General features: G+C 48.0%; 5 protein-coding genes across 5 annotated transcripts in view; 2 read left to right on the top strand and 3 right to left on the bottom strand.

Annotated features, from left to right (window-relative positions):
- Positions 1-1,017: 1,017 nt before the first annotated feature.
- Positions 1,018-2,719, bottom strand: SODALDRAFT_288555 (cutinase). Its single transcript, XM_028608602.1, has 3 exons — positions 2,031-2,719; positions 1,766-1,980; positions 1,018-1,642 (listed from the first exon to the last, which is right to left on the bottom strand). Exons 1-3 carry the CDS (start codon positions 2,223-2,225, stop codon positions 1,372-1,374), a joined length of 681 nt encoding a protein of 226 aa, XP_028470712.1. The 5' UTR covers positions 2,226-2,719; the 3' UTR covers positions 1,018-1,371.
- Positions 2,720-9,449: 6,730 nt separating this feature from the next.
- On the bottom strand, positions 9,450-14,416 carry SODALDRAFT_375150 (Rad4-domain-containing protein; the record flags this gene model as incomplete). Its single annotated transcript, XM_028614734.1, has 8 exons — positions 9,450-12,707; positions 12,819-12,861; positions 13,067-13,101; positions 13,167-13,518; positions 13,647-13,730; positions 13,800-13,953; positions 14,285-14,311; positions 14,405-14,416. The coding sequence occupies 8 exons, from the start codon at positions 14,414-14,416 to the stop codon at positions 9,554-9,556; spliced, it is 3,861 nt and encodes a 1,286-aa protein (XP_028470711.1). The 3' UTR covers positions 9,450-9,553.
- Positions 14,417-14,445: 29 nt separating this feature from the next.
- Positions 14,446-15,487, top strand: SODALDRAFT_327065 (hypothetical protein). Its single transcript, XM_028610332.1, has 2 exons — positions 14,446-14,840; positions 14,907-15,487. Exons 1-2 carry the CDS (start codon positions 14,717-14,719, stop codon positions 15,095-15,097), a joined length of 315 nt encoding a protein of 104 aa, XP_028470710.1. The 5' UTR covers positions 14,446-14,716; the 3' UTR covers positions 15,098-15,487.
- Positions 15,488-15,733: 246 nt separating this feature from the next.
- SODALDRAFT_327063 (hypothetical protein) lies at positions 15,734-16,605 on the bottom strand. Its single transcript, XM_028610331.1, has 2 exons — positions 16,372-16,605; positions 15,734-16,284 (listed from the first exon to the last, which is right to left on the bottom strand). Exons 1-2 carry the CDS (start codon positions 16,490-16,492, stop codon positions 16,094-16,096), a joined length of 312 nt encoding a protein of 103 aa, XP_028470709.1. The 5' UTR covers positions 16,493-16,605; the 3' UTR covers positions 15,734-16,093.
- Positions 16,606-17,626: 1,021 nt separating this feature from the next.
- Positions 17,627-19,307, top strand: part of SODALDRAFT_342146 (hypothetical protein) — a 2,562-nt gene continuing 881 nt past the window's right edge. The window contains exons 1-3 of the mRNA XM_028613076.1: positions 17,627-17,866; positions 17,925-18,328; positions 18,391-19,307. Of these exons, the coding sequence (XP_028470708.1) occupies positions 17,766-17,866; positions 17,925-18,328; positions 18,391-19,307 (1,422 nt within the window). The 5' untranslated portion in view covers positions 17,627-17,765. The remainder of the gene's footprint in view (positions 17,867-17,924; positions 18,329-18,390) is intronic.

Here is a 19,307-nt window from a genome sequence, read left to right as displayed (position 1 = left end):
ACGTGGCGGATGGACGGGACGAATGCAACCCGAAGCTATCTATCGTACAGTGCCCTTATAGTCCCAGCCAGGGCTTGGGGAGGCTTGACGCCTCATCGTCTTATATGGCGAGGCAGTTCAGGACAAGGGAATCCAAACCGAACGCGTACGTACTCGGTGGTGAGTGGTATCCGTTACCAGTATCTTTGCAATGTTCTCAGGCCACTTTACACTCCGTGTAGGCATCAAAATCCCAGAAGATTAACTAACGGTGGTTGAATTTCTGTCGCAGAGATTCCCATAGGGGGCTCGTGATAACCATGCAAATAAGCCTTGCCTTGGTATGGACTACGGGGTAGGCCCAGACCAAAGTGCCAAACCAGGTCGAAATTACTGGGTACTCCCTGCAGCAATTGGTGGGTGTTCATTCCATTGTGAGATAAAGTTTGAGATACGGATCACTTAGGGCCGCCGGGGACGGTGGCGCTGAGGCTGAAGGACTAAGTGAGGCATGTCCTTTGGAATCATCTACTACGAGGTTAGTTCCCCCTCAGGAACCATCTCAGTAAATAGAGAACTAAGGTAGGGAGTCCTTCTGATCAGGTTGTCTACGGATACCAAGGCCTTCATGCCAATGTTGCGTACTCACATTGGTACTCAGGCAACTCATCTGGCCGGTGATGCGCGTTGGGCGGCAGGCCCCTAGGGTATACTTATATTCAACGATCCGGTCGTCGATGATACCCTGGATGATGGATCCAGTCCGACCAACTTACGGACAGGGTAGGCATCTCGCAACTCTGTCATTTACTAGGAGGCAAGGCAAAGGGGGTGCCCCCCCTGTGGAATTCCTATGGATTGTACGAGTACGGAGTGGGCAACATGTGTATAGTCCTCGTAATCGGCACCTGGACACTTGTTCGTCTCCTCGCCAATGCCCACCTCCAACATAGGTTGGAAAGTCTCAATATTTTGCTCTCGTCACAGGGTGGCAATTTTCAAGACGTATTTACCACGACATATTGTTAAGAAGGAGTTGGCAGTTTCTGTGGTAATTACGGGCTATTTCAGCGCAGTAAATATGTTTCTCTCAACTTCCTAGGCCCAATGCTAAATATATACAGCAACATCGGAGCAAAAAGAATGTAGAAGACCTCTGAGCCAAAAGTATGGACATGAAAAGAATACCATAAAAAACATGAAGCAAACATTGAGCGTAACTAAGCGACCAGTGAGCGGGCGCGAACATGGGCACAGGTGGCGGCGTTGAAGTGGCTGCCAGACATGCTCAATGGACCGCATGCCAAACGCCCGATAATTGCCGGCGACCAAGCCCGCTACATCCATGCCAGCTCACACGCTGATACAAACCGCAAGCCCGATGACGCCAGCTTAAGCGTTGATTTGCCGGATCAGCCACCTGGGGGCGCTGATACGGGCATCGGTAGTGTACAGGAAATGCGCAGGAAGGATGAAGAGAGATCCATTGCAGACCGCATCCGTGATACGGCAGTAGATCTCGGTCTTGGCCGTGGGGAAGTTGGGGATCATGCGGTTATTCTGCCGGTTCTTGGTGTATCCGAACAGGACGACGCCCTTGATCTGGTCCTGGATGGCCGAGCCAAGTTCGCTGACGGCGTTGGCGATGACCGCGGTACCCTGGCTGTGTGGAGTTTTAGCCACGGCATCGCGAGCATGGAGGAGTGTGACAAGGTGGGAAGAAAGCAGAACAAAAGACAAAAAAAAAAAAAAAGGAAGAGGAAAAGGGGCGAAAAGGTAAACATACCTATATCCACCGGCGACAACTGCCGAGTTGGGGCACTTGGTGTTCGCCAGGGTGAAAAGACGCTTGCCCTCGTCGATCGAGGCTCGGTCCGTGCCTGCGGGCAGCAGGTTGGGAGCCAGCTCGGCCGCATAGGGGCCTCCGACGCCTTGGACCCAGAGGTCGTTTCCAAATTCATTTTCCAGGCCGCTGGCAACCGAGGGACCGGCGCTCCCCCCCTAATTAATGTAAGACAAAAGTGGTCAGCGACGAAAAGGGGTCATCATACCATATTCCCAGACTCTCCACTGGCACGGGCAAAGATGAAGATGACGCTGGGGCAGTTGCTAGCGCTCCCATTCTCGAGGTCGTTGCGGGTGTTGGATTGACGAGCCTCGAGCGTCTGAACCGCTCCAGAGCTGATATCAGTCGGCAGAGCCGAAGCCAGGGCGGCAGCGACCGAGAGGAGAGTGAGAGTCTTCATATTGTCAACGACAAAGAGTGGTTGGGGATTGTATCTTCGGAGGAACGGGCGATCGGGAGAGTCGATTCGAGTCGGGCCAAAGATGGAGAAGCCTGTGGAGGGTGCGCCTGCTGGAGTCTGAGCTGAGGACCTGGGGCTATTCCAGAAGCCGACGAAGATGGACCACGGTCCGTACTTATTTATACTTCTCCTGGGAGTCTGTGGCCCTTGTCGACGGCCGCTGAAGATGGCATTCCAACTCCATCACGAGCAGAGAATTCATCCGAGGCTATCTGACCGGTAGCTCCTCTTGGCCTGGAAGCAGGCGTCGTTCGTTCACGAACTTCAGACTCGCTCTCCAAGCACGCACGAATAATCGATCCCGTAGGTTGGGGACCGGGGTCATGTCGATCACGGCGGGGAAAGTGTGAGACAAGACAGAGAAGACTTCGACAGAGAAACGTGTGGGAAACAACACAGGAGCCCCTTCGCAAGGTAGTCATGAAACAGGAAAAGTCCATGGATGATCCTCTCCTCTCGATGTGCCGGATCTATGCCGAAAGGAGTGGAAGTCCTCGTTGTCTCAGCCTGAACCGAACCCCAGACTGCCCCACCCTGTCGCCGTGCCTGGCCGATCTTCTAGCTTGGTACCCCGCGTTTTAAGGCCCCACATTCCCCACACGGGCCATGGGGGTAAATTGGGTTAGTCCCGAAGAGGAGAACATCTGTCGAACAGACCATAGTCTTTTCGGTTACGTAACGGGCCGGATTGCCAAGAGTATAATCCGGGTAGACGCTTGCAGAATCTGCACTATATAAAATACGGTAGCAGCGATTCCCTAATAGTCCTTACATATTTATAATTATATATAATTACCTTAATTAATCTTAACCTATTTTATAACGATTTCGACTACGCTTTATCTGATAGTTAAGAGTCTTACTTACTAAGTAAATAACCTACCCTTTATTTTTACCTTTACTACTACCGATTTAAGAAGCTATGTAGCCGCGCCGATATAGCGTGTTAATCTATAAATAACCATTAAAATATCGGAATACTAGCTAGTTACCTATAAAACCTATCACGATTAGGAGCTCTAGCGTAGTCACTACGAAGCTATAGCCATTAATAATAAAGTCTAGGAATATCTACGCCCTAATAATCCTATTCCCCCTCCTTAAAAGCCTCCTTTACTTATCTACGGTGTATTCTAAGCGTTAAACGTAGTTATCTAAGTAGGCGCCACGCCTACGCAGCTTATAGACCTAATAGCCAGCGGTTAGCGCACCTACGAATCTACGATATAGCGCTAGAAGATATAGAGGGATAATCACTATAAGTACGCTAAAGGTATTAACGCCGTACTAATATAGCAGACTAATACTATCGATAAAAGCCGTAAGCTACTCCTACGTAACACCACGCCTTAAGGGGTGTATAAAGCTATTTAACGCGATACCGCTTACTACGTAACTATGTGCCGCGTGGATATCTACGAAGAGTATAACGAATATGTCCGCACTACTCCGAATAGCCTTAAGAAGCTATAGGAGTGGTTAGTAAGATAGCAAGAACTATTAAAGCACCTCGAAGAGATTAAATCGACGCCCGTAACGTATATTTAGGTGGTAGACTTCTTTAAATGGATCCGCGGGATAGCTAGCCGCGACTAGACCGAGGCCGAGAGACGCCTCCTAGATAAGAAAATAGTCTAACCCGAGGATCTTTATACCCTTAGATAACGATATATTAAGACTAGACTTAAAGACTAAGGAAAGCGCGGTAACTATCACGCTATAGTATTCCCTGCACTATATACTAGAAGCGAAGAGAATAAAGATACCTTAGAGACTACGGCTAAGCCTAAAAGAAAGGGCGGCCGTAGAAAGAATAAAGCTAAGAATCCCACTCCACGGCATCTATAGCCACACCTTCTATTACTTTAACTAACCGCTCTTCTTCTAAAAGACGTTAATCTGCCCTACGATAAGGGGAACCGTGCCGCGTATATACTACGCCTAGTCACGATATTAACGCCTACTACTACCTATTCTCGGAAATAACAACGGACGGTTAGATTACTTACGATAGCAATAAAATAACCGTCTAACGGATCCTTAAATATAACCCCACAATACGTGCGGAAGTAGAAGAACTACGTGTCGTAAAGAAAGTAAAAAAGAATACTAGCCGGGACTTTATATAGCTTAAAGAGACGTGACTCGACTATAGTAGCGTCTGCGGTATCTGTAACGGCGTCTCCCACACCGCTAGCTTTATAGCAGGAACCGCTACTACTAACTACCCTCTTCGAGTATCTACTATGCTTAATTCCGGCGCCACTATGTATATTTTTAACGATTTTTCCCGTTTTTCTGATTTTACACCCGCCACGTAAGGAGACTATATAGTCGTCGGTAGTTCGTCCCTGCCTATTAAAGGTTATGATAACGTAACCGTAAGATTAAACGGACTAATAGGAGGCCTTGATTTTAGACTATTAAACGTTGTATACTACGAGGATTTTACCTATAATTTAATCTTGAACTAACGGTTATAACTACGAGGATACTAGTAAGATTAGAAACCACTAAATAATAACTGTCTTCGCCGTGCTAACGGATCTATATTATACTAGCTAAGTTATCACTTCGATTAGACCGTTATTAAGTATATGCCCTACGATTCTAACTAATCTACAGCTACTTTTCTAGGCTTTTCTTCTTCTTCCACTACCAGAAAAGACGTCTATAAATCGATAATACGGTATCTAAGCACTACGAAGGGTATCTTATAGTATCTTCGACTAGGGTATACTAGCCCTAAGTCACTTCGGCACCTAGGAAAGCAGACACAGGGAGTTAAAATCAAAGGACTAATAATAATCGACTACAAGGCCTATAAGCTTATAAAGATAAAGCGCTATATTAGTAGGTACTCTCGTAATACACCTACTTCTGTAAGGGAATAGTAGACGATTAATTTCACGGATTTTAACCGAACATCCGATAGGGACTCGAGGTTTATATTTTTTACCGACCGTTACAGTAGTTTTACGGCTACCTACGTTATAAAAAGTAAGCTAGTAGTGGATATCCTTATAATAATTAAGGAATTCCTCGCCTAGGTAGACCGTTAATTAGGCTATAAGGTGCGCGTTTTCGAATCTAATAATAAGCTAACTTAATCTCACGATATCACCTAATTCCTGCGCGAAGAGGGTATCCTTTTAGAAGCATCTGCTACCGATACTTAAGCGTAGAACAGGGGTACCGAGTACGCCGCTACCGTAGTGATTTCGAAAGATTATACGATAAATGTCCACGCTAAGCTACCACCGTTTATATAGCCTAAGGCTATTCTTATGGCAGTATACATCTATAACCGGACGCTATAAAGACAGTAAAAGGGTTAGAAAACGCTATATAAGGTCCTCTTTAAAAGGAATCCGATTTTATTATACCTTCCAGTCTATAGCTATAAGGCGTACGCGATAACTAAGGATACCTAAAAGGGCGCTAATAAGCTATTAAATCGTATCGCTCCTCCTGCCTATATCGGCTACCTTATCGGCTACGATTCTACTAATATCTTTTGTATCTAAGTACTAGGCCAGCGCCGCCACCGCGTTATTCGCACGCGCGATATAGATTTTAACGAATATACCTTTTTTAATGGCGATATTAACGCCTTTAAGGACGACCTCCGTTAATTAACCGAGGACTAACTAAACGACCTAATTAGTTAGATTGAGCAGGAGAGGGCTAAAGAGTTATAGCCGTTTACGGATATATAAGCTAAGGACCCCCCCCCCTTTATATAACTGCTTATTTTAAATTTAACCCTTTACCGGGGCTAGTTCCCCCCGGATCCCCTTCCTCGACGGCGTTACCGTTAAGGTTATAGTCCGTAATACCCGGCTATAAAGGGGTAAAAGAGGCTATCTTAAGTCCAGGAGGATAAGATTTAGGCCACGAACCGTGTAATTTAGCTAGTATAACGCTTAATCTCCGTTTATAGCAGCCTATAAATCCATAGCTTCCTACTCTACTAGTAACCCCGCTATCGGTTATAGCGCTAATAGCAGCCGTGATCTTAGGTAATTATCGTAAAGCACCTACGGCTATAGGCTTCCTCGTGGATAGAGGAATATAATACCGCGATAACCTTATAGCGACGGCTATAGGGCTCCTTATAAATAAAGGAGCGCGCCCTAACCGATAAGGTAATAGCTAGAAAAGAGACTATTAGGTAGTAGTGTTGAATGCTGGCCGTTATGCCCCGGATATATATGTATTAAATAGGACTCCGCTAACTAAGTTACGGTTAAAAAGGTCCACGCCTATAACGCTATAACGACGTTTAATAGCACCTCGTGAATCCACGGCCCCGGTAGTAGCCTCGCGAAACACGATATCCACGGCTACTCCGGCGGTTATTCCGGCGGTTACTTCGGTAGCCGTAAAGATCCACCGTAAATAACTCCCACCTCCTCCGAAAAACCCTCGCGATATACCCTTATACCCTTACAGCCACTTATTCTAATAGGTATAAGAAGACCACCTATAAAGCCACTAGGAGATAGGGTTATAGATATAGGTATCGGCGTCTATAGTAGATAGATATTAGGTTCTTAATTCGATATAGGTAATAATATATAACTTCGATAAGTATAGATTTCTATATAAATATAAGGTAAGGCTTATAGTACAAGGAGATTAGCAGTATTAATCCTCTCTTAAGGAGATATACGTAGTAACGCTAGCCGGACGGTCATTCCGTGCGTTAATAGCTATTATAGCCTGTTTTAATCTTATGCTATTATAATTCGATATTATAAACGTGTTTATACATACGCCCCTCCCCTACAATATCTTGATATACCCGCCGCTAGGTTTTCTAGCTCCTAGGAGCCGTTTACATCTGAAAAAAGCATTATACGGGCTTAAAGAGTCCTTATTACTACAGTAAAAGCACTTTTTGGCTATCCTTTTAGCGGACGGCTTTTAGATAGTACCGTAGGAACCGTGTTATTTTCTGCGTTACGGTTTAATACTGTTTTTCTACGTTAACGATATCGTTATTACTTATAAGGAATAATATAAGGCATAGATAGAGCAGGCTATTAATAACCTATAACGCCACTATAACCTATAAGGTAGCGATCCTCTATAGTGGTTTCTTAGTATTAAGGTTATTCGCGACCGTGCCATATATAAGATCTAGTTATTGTAACGCGATTATATTATAAAATTAGAATGCCTATTAAAGCCGAATAGTAAGTATAGTAGTAATTATCGCCTAACGCACCTAATTAAGATTATAGAACTATTACCCTATTTAGGGACCTCGACTAATATTAAAAGCTATCAATGGAAGATAGGATCTATACTATACGCCGCTATAATACCACGGCCTAATATCGCGTTTATAGTATTAAAGCTATAGCGTTTTAATATTAATCTAGGGCCTGTACACTATAAGGCCGCCGATTATCTAATTCTTTATCTAATTAATAGCTAATTATTTATATTAGAACTAAGGGGTGGCGATACTATCGAAATCTATACTAACGCCTTATTTACCGATAATACCCTTAATCGTAAGAGTAGTTAAGTGTTCGTGATATGCTTATTTAGCGGTATAATCTCATAGCGCGCTAATAAGCAGGATATAGTCACGACGTTAATAACGGAAGCAGAGCTATTAGCGTTAGCATAAGATATAAAAGAGGGTATCTTTATATAACGCCTATTACTTAGTATAGGAGTGGAATTTTACGATCTGGAATTAAGGATCCTGTACGATAATAACTAAACGATTCGGTTAGTTAATTAAAAGATTAGCACGTTAATAACACGCCTCCGCTATATCGATATCCACGGCCAGTAATTATATTAAGTAAAGGAATAAGGGTAAATACTCGTAACGTATATTACGAGCGCGGAAATAGTAGTAGACGGATTAACGAAAGCGTTATACGGCGAGAAATTTAAGATATTCAGGTCCTAAGTAGGAGTAATAAATATACGGGAACGGCTATAGCAAAAACAGCTAGAGGAAGTCCGGATAGAGTATTTAGAGGACCTAGAGGATAAATTTAAGGGCGGCTATAGCGAAGAGATTATATAGGTTATATACCTATTATGTCTACCGGTTACGAATAGCTTTAATCGCCTAACTAACATTTAGGGCGATTAGGGGGTATATTGAATAAACCATAGTCTTTTCGGTTACGTAACGGGCCGGATTACTAAGAGTATAATCCGGGTAGACGCTTACAGAATCTGCACTATATAAAATACGGTGGCAGCGATTCCCTGATAGTCCTTACACAGTCATAATTATACATAATTACCTCAATCAATCTTGACCTATTTTGTGACGATTTCGACTACGCTTTATCTGACAACATCTGCCGCGTCGGTCTTGCTAGTCAGTCTTTGGTAGTCAGTAAGGTAAGGTAGATATCGCTCCGCCGTTTCCCATATCATTTTCCTTATTGCGGATACACAGCCGCACCCGCAGACTCCAAACTAGTCCGAATATTGCCCCTGGTAGCGAGTCGTATCCCGTCACCCATCAATGCAGAAACCGTTAGGCAAATTATCCGATAGGTGGGATCCAGGAAAGCTCACGCACCTCCTAATACAGATGCCGAGGTTCAGAAATCATGATATTGTAATCATCAAGTCCGGCAGGAGCCATGTCCAACCCGTTGATCTGACAGTGAAGAAAAACTGTACGAAACTGGTTGATGGTAGATACAGGGCTTCATTCAGGCGTCAATGTCCCGTTTGGGTCTTGGTTGCGAATGGGATGCTGCGGCTGCGAGGGCATGATCATCACGACAAAATGCAAGGCAACCAATATTTCGACAGACCGAGACGATGGCTTTACATGTGAAGAGCTAGGCGGAGTGGGAGGGCTGAAGATGGAGAACGCACGATGAGGTTCAGCACCTCCTGTGATACTCGATAAACCTGCTGCATCCTAAGAATTTCTGTTCAGGCTTTATCAAGGGGACTCCTCAAAACGTCCCTGGGGGTTCGAAACCCTTCGTGCCTCGTGTTTCCTTGTTATGGTTCTGTTCCTTTTGGTTCTTAGTGAATAACTTGAGGTAATAGCGCCAAACGTCCGAAAGGCGTTTGTCACTGGTACAAGCCACAAGACATAAACCGAGACAAGGCAAATGGTCTAACGTATTGTGCATGGCCAAACGGGTAAGAGGCCAAACGAATGACCAGCCATGTGGGGAAATAGCATGTATCCTGGTACGTATCCGTCGAATCCTGTCTCCCCTCTAAAGTACCTATCCGTAAGCACGCCTGGGAACGCCCTCCTTCTAGACCTCGCCCCATTCAACCTCTTCGTCAACATCTTCCTCACCATCCTCATCCTCCGTCAAAGGTAGTCTTCGCCGTCTTCGTCTTGAGCCTCGACTCGCAGCAGCAGCTGGAACCTTCCTTTGAGGCCGTGGCTCGGCGACAACCGGCGCCGGAAGTCCCGAACTACCCTCTTCTTCGTTTCCCACCTCAGCGCCGGCGTCCAGATGACCATGTTTGTCATGATCCCCGTAGTCTACGAGGAGGTCATCTGCTCCATCCTCCTCATCGTCGAGGTCGGGAAAAAAGCCGGACGTGTGGCGAACTGGCCGGCTCCCGGTTTCCTCCGGTGAGACGTGTTCCTTATCGTCATGTCCGTCCGGTAGAAAGCCACCAGCCATATCCTCGTCCTCGTCTTGCCCTCTTTTTGACTGCTCCGCTTTCTCAACTCCGGCGGCCGTGTGGTCGATTCTGCGCCGCCCAAACACGTGCACATCCACCACGTTGTCATCAATATGCCCGTATTCCTGTCGGATGCGTTCGACAATTCGTAGCCCCTTGATGAACTTGCTCCACAGCCGGAGCACCTCTTTCCTCTTCTTCTCGTCTTCTTTCCGGGCTCGCTCGGCCTCGTCCTTGCGGAGCTCCTCCATCACTCGGTCGTAATATTCCTCGGCAATGACCGCGCCCTGGATCACGGGCACAGCCATCCGGTGGCCAAACTCGAAGTCGACCACTGCCTCGGCATAGTCGATCTGCAGTCGCTTGCACACCTTGACAACGCCACGGAACGGAACATGGACGGCTCCCTCCGGGCACATGTGCTCCACGAAAAGGTCGATGTTCCCATACTCGTTCTTCGGGATGATCCCGTTCTGGATGGGCGCCGGGATGATCCAATCGGTCTGGTCGAAGCTGTACAGCCCCTGCAGGACCTTCTCACCGCTGATCGCCTCTGCCTCGGCAATTTCTCGTCGCCGGTTCGTCGTCGCCGCCCGGTAAGGTACCCTCTTCAGCGGCTCCTGGCCGGCCAAAGGGGCGCGGCCTTGCTTGTGCCACGTCTCTGCGCTCTTGACAGTGACCACGTCTTTCCGCAGGTACACCGGTTCCTCGGTCGATGCGCCCTCCTTCCCCTTGCCCTTGTTTCTGAAGATCTTTACTGGCTTTGCCGTCGGGACCAGAGCCTCCTCGCGTTTGAGATGTCGTTCCAGACAAAACTCTTTGGATTGCTTGTAGTACTGAAGCGTCTCTTCTCCGTCTTTGACTTCTTTCTTTTCTGGCCTGGTTGGTTTGAGGTCGGTCGTGTCTTCCGTCTCATCAACCTCAGTGACGGGATGTTTTCGCCCCCCCCGGACGTAGTTGTTCATGACCGTTTTGAACCAGTCATACTCTTCATGCCTTTTTACTTTGCCGTGCCGGTTGTAAACTGGCACTTTCTCAACGGGCATCCTCATGCCCTTCGTCCTCCCAGGTAGCATCTTGCGTTTGAGGTACCGGACCGTCACATCTTTTGCAGTTCCGTCTGGAGAGAAGCCCACGACATAGGCCATTACCTGCTTTGCCTTGTCGGCTTTCCCGCCGCGCGGTTCGAGAGATTCCACGAGCTCCCGGTTCGTTGCGACGACTTTTTTGACGATAGGGTCCACCGGAAGATAGGTATTGGTCACCGGTGAAAGCACTTCTGTCCAATAATGCGGAAACTCGAGACCTCGATCGAATGTCTTCGATTCTGACGCGTCCTTTCTCGCAGAAACCTCAGCATCGATGATTGCATCTTCGTCACTGTCGGGATACTCGAGAGCTAGTTCCTCGGAACGGGAGGCTTGCGCGGCACGCGTCTTGCGGCCTGCGCCTGCGCCTGAACGGTTGATGGGGGTCCCCGGTGCGGTTGATGCCCTGCTCATGTAGGCACTTTCCATCGACTCACTGACCTCAGTGTCTCCCATCTTGCTCCGCTGCACGGCTCCTAGAGTGCTCGTATCCTTCTCGGCATCGGCCTCTTCTGCCTTTGTCCATCCGAAGCCCAGCGGTTGGAGGCTTGCGACCATACGCGCTTCCATACCTAGTGCTCTTAGTAGTGCTGTGAATAGCTGCGACCCAACGTCCCGACTGCCGGAACAACTGATGGCACACTGTCGGAACTCATCGAGATGCCGGATCCGCTCTCCGTGAACATAAATGTCGTCGTTTCCGTTGGCCCACGCCTTGGTTAGTCTATCCAGGCGCTCCAGTGACATGTAACCGCATTTCCTCAGACCAGGAGCCGTAATGCGAAACCGTTGCTTCCACCAGGCCGCCAGTGCTTTGACAAGCCGGAATAATGGGTCCCCGTGGCTCATGTCAACGGCGCCCTCTTCTAGCTTGTCGGCGGCTGATCCCCAGTCTCTCGCGCCCTCCGTACCATGAGATTTATAGGTTCGTTGTCGAGCGGCCCGCTTTCCCTTGGGATCCTTGGGCGTGTTCTTCTTCGGCTCGAGTCCGCTCGCCTGCCTCCATCTATCAGCCTCATCGAAGAGCCGTGGTGGTACATGGGACATCATGATAGCCTGCACTTCCGGGTCGCAAACCCACGCGTTCCGTATTGCGTTGTGCCACAGTAGGAATTGGACATGCACGCAGTGCGTGGCGTTCCTGATTTTCCTTTCAATCTTCGATGGGCCCTTCTTATTGCCAAACGGATTCGTAAGAGATATTCTCGTATCGCGATGGAGAGTGAGCTCTAGATCGCCCGTGATTGCCGGGGGTTGAGATGTCAAGACTGCAGGGGGCGCCACATCCTCGAATTCAGGATCGTCGTCCTCGTCGCCCTCGTCATCGTCCGCAGGCCCAGAGGCTCGTTGCCGTCCGGTGATTGGAACATCTTCAAATTCAGCATCGGATAGATCCGTCAATGAACTGTCCTCGCTTTCCTCGTCCAGGGCTTCGAGAAACGATTTGCCGCCCTGAGCGCTCGTCCCGGCAGTCGCATCCAAGTCGTCGTACAGACTCGCTTTTCGAGAATTGCTCGGCGGTGTCGCTTCTTGAATCCCGGTCGCCTGTCGTCGCTTCGGTGTCCTGCTCGACGGGGAATCCTCCCGTAGACGTTTGCGGGGGACACTGGGGGGCATCTTGGTACCGAGATTGACGTTTGACGTGGTGGAGACGGAGTGTGCATTGTGACGACGAATGATGCTTCTATCGAGGGTCGCGAAGGAAACGCGAAGGCACGTGATAGGAGTTGGAAAAGTCGATCAGGTACCTAGGTACCTACGGTATTCGGACAGTGTTGGACCATGTATGTCATACGGAGTGTCAATTTGGCGCGCGTGATAAATCAGGTTTGGCGCTTCTGTTGATCTAACCGTAGCGGGGAAGATTAGCTACCTTAGTAATAAGGTAGGCGTTAGGAGATAAAGAATATAAACGTTCGACGGCAATCCAGTCCAGTTTGTTCATTCTATGTGAATGCTCATTGTTTAGAAGAAAACACAGGCGATACTCTATACATGCATGTTCTAGGAGTAGGAATTTCGTGCAGCCATCGTCTTCGCAACCTCGAAGCTCCTCACCACTTCCGGCTTTTGTGTCGCTGAAGTCCATGTCAGCTTCACCTCCCCAGCCTTATCTCCCAGAACCTCCTCAGCAGTTGCCCACGCATAGGCCTGGTGCTCCTCTGGATCCAACAAGACGTTTGGCGGTCCACTGTCCTTCCCACCCTCGACTTCGGCTAGGAACGAATATTTCCGCCACTTTAAGGCCTTTCCATCGGACCGCAGCTTAATCTCGCCAGTGACAGGGTCGGTTTCGACATAGATGTACGTTCCCAACCACGTCATGATTACGTTTACTCTAAGACCCGTCTCCCCGTAAAGCTCCCGAGCAGCAGAAGCGCCTAGGTTCGGCTCGTGGAGCTCGGCAGTACCTCCAGGAATCTCCCAGGTATCGGGCAAGGACTCTTCACAAGAGGATCGTTGGACTGTTGTATCCTCGGGCGGAATGGACTCAACTGCCACCATGCAAGGGCGAGAACCCCTTGTATGGCAGGTTCCATTTCCTACGCCTTGCTCCCGATTGGCTTCTTCCAATGGTTGCCACCAAAAAACCCACTCTATTAGCAAATCTAAACTGTCTCACGTAGGCACGAGTGAATTATTAAAACAAGCCGAGCCACGAGCATGCGGAGGTCGAAAACGCTAGGGTGTGGAAATGCGGCCGAGACTGAGGTGAAGCAAAGAATGACCATGGATTCTGACAGGTGGCCGCTGGGATTAATCTATCCCTGCACACCTGACATGGCTAGGACTGATAGCGTGTTGACTGGGTGGGTAATTTGTCTCAGTCGTGAATGTTCTGCCCTGGTCTGGGCAATAACCTCCTGATAGCAAATAGCTGGTCTATGGTATGTGCTGCTGTACCTGGTAGGGATACGTGTGATGCCTCGCTGGATGATGTGGGTTGGTTTAGCTTCCTTAACTAGAGCATTTAGCTTCTCTTTGATCTACTTCCAAGATGCTAAGACTTTACCGGCCTGCGAGTTAAATGAGAAATTAAATGGAAGAATCGACTCGGTCTAGAAGAAATGGTTATCACGTAGCATTGCATATGATCATTAAGATCTCCTTCTCCTTCTCTTTTTACCCTAACGTAAGGTTATGATAGCTATAACGAACCCTCTTCGAAATATGTCTAGTATGGTTTGTTTCTTAGGTATTCTGATTATCTCCCCCCTTCTTCCTCGTCCCCTACCCTCTCTGGGCCGGAAAAGGGGTTACAGTATTGATGGACAGGGCAGAAGCATGCTGGCGAACACTGAAAGTAAATGGCCAAGTCGCGCCACAGCTGTGCAACCTAGATAGCAAGGGATGTCGCATACCAGTGCTGTACATACATACAACACATTCCATCATGACACGGTTTTGAATCTCTTTGGAATGGAATAAGAGCGGTAACTCGTCACATGCAACATACCCATCAGTCAGTCGGATCAGAGGTCCGGCAAGACGGTCACATCGAACATGCCAATCGATCAGTTGGGTCAGAGGTCCGACAAGATGCTATCAGACTTTCAGCGCAACTATTTAAGTCCCCCAAACCACACTTCTGTAGACACAAAGCCCAACTTTCTGCACATCATTCCTCAATCGCCCAGTGTTGAAATACTTTGACTTCTCTATCCCACAGTCCTGATCGTTCTAGAAGTCAACATGGCCCGCCAACATCTTGCTAGTCTTCTGTTCTTGCTTGCCTTGTCGCCTATTGCACAGGCCCAGATCGAGACGCCATGCACCTTCCAGGAGTATATATGTGGCTCAACGCTACTCGCGAATGGTAAGTCCAACTTCTTCACTTATTCACTTATCCTTGGGTTTGTTACTTACAAACCTTGTTGTATAGGATACGTTGAGGAAGATTTGAGAGCTGGATTTACACTTAACCCCGATGCTCCAATCATCTCTGATGCCCAACTCGATCGAGTCCTCTTTCGCTGCGTCGACCAAATCGGCACTATTGTAGGCAACTCCTTCTGCATCGTTGGTTGTGCTTCGATTGGCACAGATATCGACAATGATATGTGCACTATGTGAGATGGGGCGGTTATTGCGATGGCTATGGTCTGGGTGTATGGAAGAATAAGGTTTTGGAGTTGAGATGGATAATGATCATGGCACTACTACTCTTTTTTTCCCCTCTTGGAGGTTGTTAGAGGGTGTTTTTTAATGAGAGTAGTGAATGATGAAAGTGTGTGTGTGTTTAATGGCATGTTCCCTCATCAGTGTACTTGGCACTTGCTCTTCATCATGCACAAACAGTATCAAGATCATTCAGATAATGCTAGTGTAGGCAGGAGGAACTAGATCCGGAGACCTCATTTGAGCAAATCGGGAAAGAAAACGGTCCGCTCATAGAGCTGGAAAATCACCGGCATGTAGGTAGTAACTAAAGTGTCGCCGTTGATGCAATAATATTGGCTGGCTCCCGTTAGGGTTTCCAACGACCAATCGTCTGCTTCGTTTGTACCTCCTGTGCTGTTCGGCTTATACTTCAAAAATTCCATGAAAGGTATTGGGTTCTCGGAAATCCAGCTCCAATTTGTTCCTTTGCGCCCCGTGGACTGCCTGGCTAAAGATATTTGATGGCATTGTCGCTGGTCCGTTTCCGAAACATTCAATCCCCAAGTATGAACCAGGTGATATTTCTCAGCGTGAAAAGGTGACTGTTTGGTTGGTATTATCGGGAGACGAAGAAGAGAAACGTTTATGGGATATACTGTGGTTTCATGAATGGTATCAGAATATACTTAACTGCTTATCCTGTAATTTCCGCTTGCCTTGAGCTATGTAAGCTCGTGAATCGCCATTAATTTCCGCAAGAGTTCCATATACAACATTGATTGCTCACGCTCGTATTGTAAATGGTACGGCGACGCATCCATGCATGTATTGAATCGAATAGGAACGGCACATATTGCATGATCCAACCTGCCTTGCCCATCACGCTCTGAATAACCGTATGGCCCTTGGCAAAGAAAAGGAAGCAAGGCGTCTATGGTATAAGGGAGAGGAGCATTTCGGCTTGAGTAGTTACATTATGCATTGATCGTTGAAGAGTGCCCCGCCCATGTCGATGCAGCCAGCAAAGCAAAACGAGTTACCAGCTATCCCGCCGTTGATGTCGACGCAACGGTACAGAACCTGGAGAAGCTGACGATCGGAGAGGTTGGGAATAGAAGATGTCAGAGCGACAGCGTCGGCGAGCTCGGCAATCTCATAGCCTATTTCTCGAGTTAAGGCATGTAGCATTAAAGATAGGTATTCATTCAAACGAACTGGGATGAGGAAGGAAATCTAGTTGTACGTACCATAATCGACGGCTAGATTGAAGCCACACTTGTAGCCCTGGTAGATACAGGGTGTGTCAAAGGCCTGCACGGCAGGAACACCAAGGAAGAGCAGCACGGCTGGGGTGGAGATGCTACGCATCTTCGAGGACTTCTGAGTTGAGGATTTGCTGCTGATCAACTTCCCGAACGAGAAGAAAGTAACATTATCAAGGGAACTTGATTTTATATTACCCATTGCCTTGTCTAATAAGTTGTCCTTATGGTTCCTATCTACAAATTTATCAATTGCAGCCAAGCTTTTATAACGTCTGGTCTCCCGAAATTTTAAAAATTGCCACGTTTGAGTAATAATAGAGAATGCTATTTATAAAAACACCAGAGTACCAAGTCAGCTTGTCGAGACTAGGTAGGGTATCCCGAGGAATGGATAGTTGGGGTACTAGATGGTGTATTTGGCCGAAGAACACTCCGCCGCGCGTAATCAGCCTGTCGCCTCTAGCTTAAACCTATCGGCCATCTCATCCGCAAACGAAATAGAAAACATACCTATGCTAGTTAAGCCGAAGTCGCATTGTGAAATTATGTATGAATTGGCGCGTATACAGGTCCGTACGGAGTAAATGAGATTAGTCATTAGCCACATGGTGACCTGTCACTTCTAGCATGCTTCTATGTCGCAAAACCAGGGTTTGCTCCCTATGACATTGGTGATGTTAGTAACCCCTGTCACGTCCTAAATTCCTTATGTTCGGGCCGACAGTTCCAACATCGTTCCAAGACTCCAAATGCACGTGAATTTTACGCTAGGTGAGACTGTTGCCAGACAATGTTTGTAGTGAAACTGACATGACGTTAAGACAGGTTCCTTGAGACATTTGGGCGGAGCTCGAGACCTCACGAATCCTTCCCATATGCAGCTTACTATAGTAACGGGAGGTCAGCCTCGGGGATCACATCCCTCTTGTCTTAATCCAGACGGGATTACACACCGCAATACCTATGCTTGTTACGCATTGCCTGGGATACAAGCGCCTACCCTCGTTAAATGCCAACAAAAGTAGAAGTTGCGTGCCTCTTGTAGCTTGTAGTCGGTTCAATACAGTTGGTAGAAGAGGACGAGATAGGATTCCAGCCATCTTTGGGCACGTTGTTGTCTGGTATCTCCTTGGTTTCGTAGGGCGTCTATGCCCAGCGAATTATACACGGCTGTCGTAGTCAAATCACCCTACTTATAAACGGCGTTTCCATAGTAAAGCACGTAGTCTTTTATCCTTGCGTTTTTCCCCTCTTTTTTCTAAAAGTATTCCGCTCATTGGAATCCGCTCATTACACTCTTTTTTCCATTTGTCTTCGACTATTCACTCGTTTAAACTTAGCTTTTCCGACCATCTGGAATCTTGAAATCCGGGAGGATGCGCTTGCCCACGAAGTTGTCACTACTTCTTCCCCTGCTGAAGGACGGTGACATAGAGTCTGGCGGAGTTGAGGGGCTTTTAGAGTCAGGGGCAATTGAGTAAGTTCAACCTTGATACTTCCTATAAGGATGTCACTAACAGGAATCGTGCTCCCAGAGCTCTGCCAGGCCCCTATCAGCCTCAGTTCCTAGTCCAGGTGGAGTTGGAAGGACTAAAGAAAGGACGACCAGAGCCTCCATCATACTTGTTCCACAAGGGAACTTGCAACGAGTGTCACTTTGCCACGTTCTTCTCGCTGGTTGGTGACCAACTTTTCGCAGATGGTGAACTGGTCAAAACTAGCGGGGGTTCAAATTACCAACCGCTCCTCGCGACGCCGGCCGTCAGAGATATCCAACATGGGTTCTCGCTAGAAGATGGCATCCTTCAGTGGGAGCATCCAAGCTTCACTGGAGGAAGGGCCAGCTTTTGCCTATCGACATCAAATACAGTGCTAGCTATTTTCAAGAACGAAACAAAGCCAGCTGACTGTGCCCCGGCGAATCTTGTCCATGTTCCATGTAAGTTGAAATAAAATACAGGCCGCGCTCTAGACAACAGTCTTGGCTTACATGTAATGCAGATGCCCATTGCTTTCCACAGATCATGTTATCACTCCAAGCCGACGATGCAGGGCCTCCTCGAGGAGCTGTTGGAAATACTGGCGGTACGAGCGGCCAAGCCGGGACGAAGTGGATAGATTCCACGTCAGTTGCCAACGATCATTATGCTCCTTCACGTGCCAGTTGCGGAGGGACTGGCAAGCCGAGTCGTCCAGGCCAACCTGGTCACGAGGGCACCCGGAACTATCAGAATAACGGCCAAGGCATTTCCGGAGATTCGGACAGTACATACACTGGTCAAGGTTATAACCGCAACTACCAGGATAGCGGCCAAGGTCATTCCGGAGCCTGGCATGGTACCACTCAAGACCACAACGGCAACTACCAGAACAACGGCCAAGGCGGCTCCGGAGCCCAGTATGGTACTACTCAAAGCAACAACCATAGCTACCAAAATAGCGGTTCACATCACACCGGGAAGTTGGGTGTGATAGATGTTCTGTTATCCTATCTTAAGCATAATTGGAGTGGCAAACACAGCAAACATGGTAAAGACGGCAAAGATGGAACTGATGGCGCCCAGGGTCCTCCAGGTCCATCAGGGCCTGCAGGCCCAGCTGGTATTGATGGAGAAGACGGCGAGGCCGGGCCAACAGGGCCTATGGGCCCAGCTGGATCAATAGGCCCTGAGGGCCCGGAAGGCCAAGCTGGTGCTGATGGACAAGATGGAGAAGACGGTGAGGCCGGGCCAACAGGGCCTAGGGGCCCAGCTGGATCAATCGGCCCTGAAGGCCCGGAAGGCCAAGCTGGTGCTGATGGACAAGATGGTACTGATGGACAAGATGGTATTGATGGACAAGATGGTACTGATGGACAAGATGGTGCTGATGGACAGGATGGTGCTGATGGACAAGATGGTGCTGATGGACAAGATGGT

This window comes from Sodiomyces alkalinus, assembly GCF_003711515.1.
Source record: "Sodiomyces alkalinus F11 unplaced genomic scaffold SODALscaffold_1, whole genome shotgun sequence".
Classification (NCBI taxonomy): domain Eukaryota; kingdom Fungi; phylum Ascomycota; class Sordariomycetes; order Glomerellales; family Plectosphaerellaceae; genus Sodiomyces; species Sodiomyces alkalinus.
Note: the sequence above shows the minus strand (reverse complement) of the source record. Positions and strands in the feature narration are given on the sequence as shown.